Consider the following 8,510-nt stretch of genomic DNA (forward strand, 5'->3'; position numbering starts at 1 on the left):
GGCCTAAAAACCTTATTTCTAGAAGGCTTTATCTATTCACACATGGTGCCTAATTCCTACCTTGTCCTAGCCGTCCTACCTTGTCTCCTAGCCGTCCTACCTTGTCTCCTAGCCGTCCTAGCTTGTCACTAGCCGTCCTACCTTGTCTCCTAGCCGTCCTACCTTGTCTCCTAGCCGTCCTACCTTGTCACTAGTCGTCCTAGCTTGTCACTAGCCGTCCTAGCTTGTCTCCTAGCCGTCCTAGCTTGTCTCCTAGCCGTCCTAGCTTGTCACTAGCCGTCCTACCTTGTCTCCTAGCCGTCCTAGCTTGTCACTAGCCGTCCTAGCTTGTCACTAGCCGTCCTAGCTTGTCTCCTAGCCGTCCTACCTTGTCTCCTAGCCTTCCTAGCTTGTCCAAGCTACACACATTTATCCTTTATGTGTTTCATGTATAGAATTTCTGGTACAAAAAACCTTTTGGTTTCAACTAAGTTCAAAACCTTTCCTAGCCCTATAAATAAGGCTTTGCAACAAGGCACTGGGGGATCACTCATTCACCCAATTTTCGTCCATTCATCTAGCCACACCACTCTACACATCCTAAAATCCTAGAAACACAATTCCAGCCAAACACTACACCTTGCCGTGCCTATCCTCCATCCAATTTCATAATCCCTGATCCTAAAACACATCCCAACCATCCCATCCACCTTTGTGCCGTAGTAAGGAGAAAGAAGGAAAGACTCTTGGATGCTCAAGCTTCGTCGTTGGTGCATTCTAGGTGTAATTTGTTTTATGATTTCAATGTTTAATTTATTTTCCTTTCATTTTGCTATGAACATGAGTGGCTAAACCCCTATTGGTTAGGGGTGATTTCGAAGCCATAACTATGTGTGCAAGTTGATTTGATAAATTCCAGTTATGAGTTCTTGAATCGTGAATGCAATTGGCTTAACTGTGCGAGTAATAACGTATTTGTGTTTGTTAATTAGGGGTCGACACTTAATTGGCTTGCATGAATATGATGCTAGAATATAAGTTTGTTTCACATAATTGTCACACACTTATATTCACAAGTAGTGAAGGTTGCTAGTCACAATCGCGTTAAGTTCAATTCCTAGCATAAGTGTCATGATGTCATAGTCACAAGTGCTTTGTCAATGCTTATAGTTTTCATTGAACGTAATGATCTTTGATTGTATCTTTATTATGATGTCATGTAAGGAACTTTTGAAGAATGCTTTGGGTTGTCGTATGATGTCATCCAATTCAATAACACAAGGAAAACTTGAGAATTAACTAGTGATGTCACGGTTAATTTGGGGCATTGTCATTCATAATTCTATGAAGGAATAACTGGAAATCGAGTCATTTGCATACTTGTCATGTGTGGAGAAAGAACCCCTAACTAGTCCATCATCCATTAAAAACCCCAAAAATGTTTCAAAATCAGTTTTACTTTGCAATCTGTTTTCTCAACTTTAATTTCGTCCAAATCAAATCCCCCTTTACTTTGAAGTCTCAATTTAGTTAGAAATTGTTTTGGTTCATGTTTTTAAGTGTTTTGAGTCAAGTTTTCAACCAATTTCGTCCAAATTAGTGTAGGTGCTCAAAACTGCCCAGAAAGTGGTTTTTAGGCAGTTTTGAGTCTTCTAGTTGCTGTTTTGAGTTTTTGTTTTGTTTTAGTGTTTTAACTTTGGTTTTTCATTCTTTGAGTCCAAATTAGTGTTTTTAATTTTGTTTTGGAGTCCTTAGGTCAGTTTTCAAGAGTTTAGCAATCCCTCCTAATCCCCGGTTTTGAACGATCCCTACTTACATACTTTGCTACAATTGTCAGAAGAGGGTTTAATTTGTGTGCTTAATATATTTCGCATCAATGCATATGAATATTTGGCTCCATGGTTCAATGCTTGGACATGGAAACGAAGAACTTTGGAAGCCATAGTGAGGAAGAAGGAGAGTCGTTCGACAAAGATATTTGAATGAGTCCAAATGTGCATGCCTTCTGCAATTTCTTTTTCCAAAAATTTAGCAGATAACAGAAGTTTAAGGATAACAAAAAAAATAACAAAGTTAGGATTAGTGAGTAGGTGGACACATGTCGGATATTTAGAGGGGCACATAGGGGCCACATGGGTAATTGGGTGCAGAAAATTTAGACTCTAGCATTCCCTATCTTTAAACATGTGTATGTTGTAGAAATCATGATTGATTAGATTAGAAGTGTCATACGGAGAATCAAGTTTTGAAGATTGTATAAAATATATTGAGCACACACTTTACAGTAGTTTGAATGAATGTGATACTTATATCATTATTGTTACACAAATGTGAGTTCAATAATTGTGAAAGTCGTACATTTTACAATATTAGTTTGGAAATATCACACTCAAAAGTTCATACATGATTATAGTTTTGGACCATATTGATTGAATCAAGCTTTTGAGTTTAGCTTGTCCTTGGTTGATGTTGACTAGTATTGACTAAAGAAGTGTCATGTAAGCTGCTATGTCATCATTAATACGGTTGAGAATTAGTTGGAGTTGTTATATGTAGCTTACACTGTAAGAAAGTTAGTTAAGCTATTCGACTTGTACAAAAAGCTCATCACAGCTCATTGATTGTATCAAGTCTTCATTTCATCAATACAAAATCTCTCACACTTTCTCTCTCTATCCTTTGATATTCTTTCTGTTGTTCTTTCCCTGTTTTTCTTCAATTCCATATGCTACTGTTAAGATGGTATCGAGCCATGTGTCGATCGATTGAGAATTTTTCTTACGCTAAGCATTTCTAGGTAAATCGTTGAAGTTCTTGGAGTTTTTGTGAACACGAAAAATTCCTGAAACAAGAAACAAGAATACGTGTACAAAATATATTTTTGTGTTTAATGATTTTTGGGTTACAATCTCTTTGTAATTTGATCCTCTGATTCTATCTTCGTAGGGTGTAAGTTTGTGGATGAGCTGTTGATCCAAAGGGCCGTCGGGGCTTGGTCTAAGGATGAACAGTTGATGAACGGATCTTCGAGGGGCGTTGGGCTTGATCTTGAAGAATGGGTGTATGGGTTTGTGGATGAGCTGTTGATCCAAAGGGCCGTCGGGGCTTGATCTAGGGATGAACAGTTGATGAACGGATCTTCGAGGGCTTTTGGGCTTGATCTTGAAGGTTGATGGATGAGCAGATCTTCAAGGGCTTTTGGGCTTAATCTTGAAGAACGATTGGATGTGTGGATTTGTTGAGGTTGTTGATCCAAAGGGCCGTTGGGGCTTGATCTTAGGATGAACGGATGATGAACGCTTCTCTTCAGATTTGACGAAGAACTAAGATAGCTTTCTTGGTCCTTCGAGATTTGCTTGAGAGCTTTAGAGTTTCAAAGCTTCAAAGTTTTGGTGTAATGTAAATTTCCTTCTTTCTTTCTTCCAAAATGAATGCCTTGGCTTCCTATTTATAGAATTCCAAAACTTGATTTTTGGATTTAAATAATCAGATGAAATAAATCATTTCTGCCAGGTATTGACATGTGTCCTATTTGATGACTTTTCCAATTTATTTCGATTTTTTGTTGAGTCACACGCTACATGTAAAATTTATGTGATACGTGAGCGTTGAAATTTTAACTATTGGTCAACATTCATTTCACCGAAATTTCGATGTCCACAAATGCCCCCACTTCAAGGCGCGTCGTAGACATGTGCTTGTCACGTGTAAAAGATGCGTTTTGAAGTCCCTTAATGTAGATGTCAACCCAAGGGCCGTCGGGGCTTGATCTTGAATTGGGCTGGAAATTTCTTCAAGGGCCATCGAGGCTTGATCTTGAGTTCGACTGGAAGATTTTCTGGTTTCCCCCAATCGTTGATTTTCCACAGGCTTAACCTTGAACTGGGCTGGAGATTTCTTCAAGGGCCATCGAGGCTTGATCTTGAATTGGGCTAGAAATTTCTTCAAGGGCCATCGAGGCTTGATCTTAAGTTCGACTGGAAGATTTTCTGGTTTCCTCCAATCGTTGATTTTCCTTTGTGCTACTCTTGAACTGGGCAGCAGGATACTTTTGGTCTCCCCCGAAGGTCTGAGCTTACTCCTTTTATCTGTTTCTTTGTTTAATCTCTCCAATTCGTATTGAAGAGGGTTAGAGGATAGCTCAGCATATGCAGTTGTTGCTTGTCTCCACATGCCTCAATGTATCATTTTCATTTGCCTTACTTGCTCCCCTTTGCAGAAGTGGTCCCTTCTCTGGAAGTGTATCAACCGTTGAAGATGACTACTCGAGAGCAACGCTAGGTAAGCAACCAGGGAATAGATTCCAGGCAGTTGGTTCCAGATCAGAAGACTGACTCCAAGTGCCGGCTGATTGCTTCTTTCACTTTGCCATGCGAGTAAGAATAAGGACAAAGAAAAAGACAGGGAAAAAGCATGATATGAGATACCTTTGCTTTCAAAGAAGCAGCGAATGAATCAGCACATATATTTGTTGTGCTTGTCTCCACATGCTTCGATGTATCATTTTCACTTGCCTTACTTGCTCCCTTTGCAGAAGTGGTATTTCCTTATGCAGGTTTGGCATCTTCTCTTGTAGTATTTGTCCTCTGATGCAGGAGTTGAATGCAAACCTTGCATTTGAATGGACCATCACTTCTTGGTGGCAGCGCAAGTTTGAGTGGAGGTTCCGACATATTGCTTTCTCTGTCCTTGTCCTGGTAAGTGAGAACAAGGGCAAAGGAAAAGACAGGGAAAAAGCATGATATGAGATACCTTTGCTTTCGCCCTTGATGATATGGGATACTTTTGCTTTTGAAGAAGCAGCGAATGAATCGGCACATATATTTGTTGTGCTTGTCTCCACATGCTTCGATCTACCATCTCCTCTTGGCTCATCTGTACTCCAGGTATCTGGTATCTTCTTTGGGGAAGAAGAACAAATTGAGTATTTCGAGAGGCTTTGCTGGGAGTGCACCCTCAGAGGTGAGAAAGAGTTGGGCATTTTCTTCAGGTCTGTCTTGCCATAAAAGATGAAGGTCGACATATATAGGGATTTCCCAACAGCAAGTGGTGGTACTGTTCTTTTACCCTTGTCGACAAACGTCTCTTCGATTTTTTAACAAGCGTCTCTTCGATTTCTGAGCGAGCGCCTCTTCGAAAAAGTAGTCACGGGTGCGGCTCTGTCACCACGCTTGTTGGCAAAGGCGCGTAGTTGGGATGATAACCTTCACGTGTTTTCAACTTTGTCAGAGATTTTTTGACAAAGTTGAACGCGTTATCTGAAAAGCCGCGAAAGCGTCGCTGAACTTCACGCAGGAAAATCCAGTTTTTTTGAATCGGTGGTCGTGTCGCCTTGGCTTTTTATAGAGGTATCGATCACCTCCAACATGCACACTTTGAAGATCGCCCGTTTGTGAAAATCGTCTCCGGCCCTTTGAAATTTAACTCCATCCACCCCTTCTCTTTGAACACTTTTGAAAAATGGCAAACCCATCGAACCTTAGCTTAGAATTGAGTCTCAGCAGTGATACAGGCGCGCCGCGTCAAGGTAACGTATGGCGCCCTTCTTTCTTATCTTCTAACGGTCCTCTTACAGGTGAAGACTCTGTAATGCAGGACGCCACAACAGCTACAATAATAGCTACGAACCTCCTCACTCCAAAAGATAGTAGGCTGCTGTCAGGACGGTCCGATGAGTTGGTCGTTCAAGAGTCCCTTGCTCTTAGTGTTCAGTGTGCGAGCTCTGTGTCCAACATGGGCCAACGCATGCTTGCTCGGTCCCGTCAGGTGGAATCATTGATGGCAGAGGTGGAAAATCTTAAGCAGGAGATCAAACAGCTTAAGTACAAGAATAGAAGTTTGCACGTGCTTGCAAATAACTATTCGTCGGGCATGAAGAGGAAGCTTGATGAGCTGCAAGAATCTGAAGGTCAGATTCAAAGTGACCGTCAAAAGCTTGCGGCTTATCTCCAGAGGCACCTTTTTCCTGGGTCATCTAGCGTTCCACCCAGTATTGAGGCCTGGAATGCTCTAGCTCCGATGCCTCCTGCTCCGAGAGTTTTGCCAAGTAATGGGGCTTCAAGTGAACATCCTTTGTGAAAGCTCCATTTTTTTTTTTTTTTTTTTTTTTTGTATGCACTTGTAATTTCTTGGAGATTAATGGACATGCTTTATTTTATTCAGTGTATTGTGCTAAATACAGATAAAACATATACATCACCGTCCATCATCATTCCTTTTTATTTTTTTTTTATTATTTATTATTATTATTATTATTATTTTTTACTTTTCTTTGCTTTCGGTGGCACTAATCCACCATTTATTTTTATATATATATATATATATATATATATATATTTCAGATGGTGCCAGAAGCACCACCATTGTTTTTTTCTTTCTTTTTATTTTATATATATATATATATATATATATATATATATATTTCTTTTTGCACATGGTTCTAGAAGCACCATCATTGTTTTTATTATATATATATATATATATATATATATATTTTTTTTTTTTTTTTAGTGCTGTCCACCCAGATTCCATCATTTTTTTCTTTTATATGGTGATCTGCAAGGCTGAGTTTGTGGGTGAAAACCCAGGCCGAGTCCGAGAGAAGACAGAGGAGGTCTTTGGGTGTAAGTTGACAAACTTTGGTTTTGTCAATCACATTCAAAGGCAGCAGCAGAGGCAAGCAGATGTGAGGTCTTTGGGTGTGAGTTGACAAACTTTGGTTTTGTTGATCACATTCAAAGGCAGCAACCATGGTGGAGGTGCAGAAGCTGCCAGAGCTTGAGGCAGAGTGTAAGGCGTCGAGTTTGAAGACCGGCTAGTCGTTTGACAGCGGTCAATGAAGCTCTTCGTTGATTTTGATCATGGTGGCCAGGGTGACGAGCTCAAGGTTTGTTGGCAGCGTGAGGAGACAAAGGGAAAAGCTCCACCATCACCATTGAGCACAAGCAAGGAGTACAGCCACTGAGCACGAGTACCGAGCACAACCACCAAGCACATCCACAGCAGTGAGTTCCCATACTTCTTTTGCTCCATAATTTCATTTTGTCGCTGAATATCTTCTTCCCGTTTTTGGGCTCTCTTTGTCTTCTGCTCAACAAGAAAATCAACAGCACTAGATACATCTTGATTGCTCATCCGCAATGCCCTTTTAGAATCTCGTTCTTTAAATCCCATGCTCATAACAAGCGATAGAGCTTCATCTGGCACTTGTAGCTTGGTGAATTTTTCTTGTGTAGAAGTCAGCACCTTCCTTGATTTATCGTACGGGCCACTATGATACGCAACCACCCCTTCCAGTAGCTCCAGTCTCAAATATAGTGCAAGCTCTGGATAGCGACCTCCCTGAAGGAGTCTGACACGAGAAGAGTCATTTCCATGAGCTCTCTCAATACCTTTTCTGGCTTTTTCAAGGCGAACTCCTGCCACTGCAAGCCAGCTGATATATCGGAGCATGAAATAGCACCAAACCATATCGATTTGGAGTATAGGAGGATTGTCAACAAGCTCAATAACCTTCGGGTCACAAAGAGAGAAAGCCTCATCTCCCATGGTAAGCACTTCTAACGCGTCTTTGTAATTTTGTCTTTGAATTAGTTGCTTTGCATTCGTATGAAGCATCAGGCCCATCATAATTGCCCTCTGATCAGTCTCGGATCCCAACTCTACTTTCTTTCCACTTTGATCTTCAAGAACTATATTGAAGTCTTTAATTGGCAATGATCCATCTGCATGTCTCTTGGCCAATGCAGTGGCAGCTGCCTTGACTCGAGTCAATCTTCGAGAGCGTTCCTCCTCAGCCATCAACTCCTCCTTCAACGACTTACTCTCCTCCACGCACACCCGACTGGCAAGAATCTTGGCGTTGTTTTTGATACCCACTTGGGCGAGCTTCTCATCGCCGCCGCCGTCTTTCAAGACCCTCCCGGCACAAATCAGATTGATCGAATTGCGGTCGCAGTTTGATCGCTTTGCAACTTCGTCTCTCAACATGGGCACGGTCCAATTCTCCAATTCAACCTCCAGCACGCCCGCCCATGTCCCTGCAATCTTCAGCTTCGACGCCATGAGAGACTAAGTGAGAGGACTGATTGTCGTGTGGGGTATCGAGGAAGAATACCTAGTGGACGCGAGCGTTTTAGCGAATTTGATGATGGATTTGGCGATGGAGGTGCGACACATCCAGGAATCTCGCCGGTCCTTTCAGTTGGCTAAAACGAAGGTGGTGAGACGGCGACTTAGGATGAGATCGAGGAGAACTTCTCAAGACACCCAACTCCCCATGAGGAGGTACGGGTCTCGCAAGTGATGATGATGAATCGAACGGCGCGGCAACAGCAGAGGCAGCGGAGGTGAAGAGAAAGATGGGTAGAGGGACGGCAACTTTTGGGACTTCAAGTCTTTCGAAGAAGCCAAGGTTCTGATGGCCTCGTCGACTGTCTCGACCCTGTAGTCATCTTTGTCGACAATGGCCTTCACCAGCCTCTCTAGCTGCTTCTTTATCTCCACGGCCTTCGCCTTCTCCGCTGCCGTGG

General features: G+C 41.9%; 1 protein-coding gene across 1 annotated transcript; it reads right to left on the reverse strand.

Annotated features, from left to right (window-relative positions):
• Positions 1 to 6,837: 6,837 nt before the first annotated feature.
• Positions 6,838 to 8,083, reverse strand: LOC137742912 (uncharacterized). The gene has a single exon (XM_068482851.1). It carries the CDS (start codon positions 8,041 to 8,043, stop codon positions 6,838 to 6,840), a length of 1,206 nt encoding a protein of 401 aa, XP_068338952.1. The 5' UTR covers positions 8,044 to 8,083.
• Positions 8,084 to 8,510: the final 427 nt, after the last annotated feature.

Source organism: Pyrus communis, chromosome 8 (genome assembly GCF_963583255.1).
Source record: "Pyrus communis chromosome 8, drPyrComm1.1, whole genome shotgun sequence".
In the NCBI taxonomy this organism is placed as follows: domain Eukaryota; kingdom Viridiplantae; phylum Streptophyta; class Magnoliopsida; order Rosales; family Rosaceae; genus Pyrus; species Pyrus communis.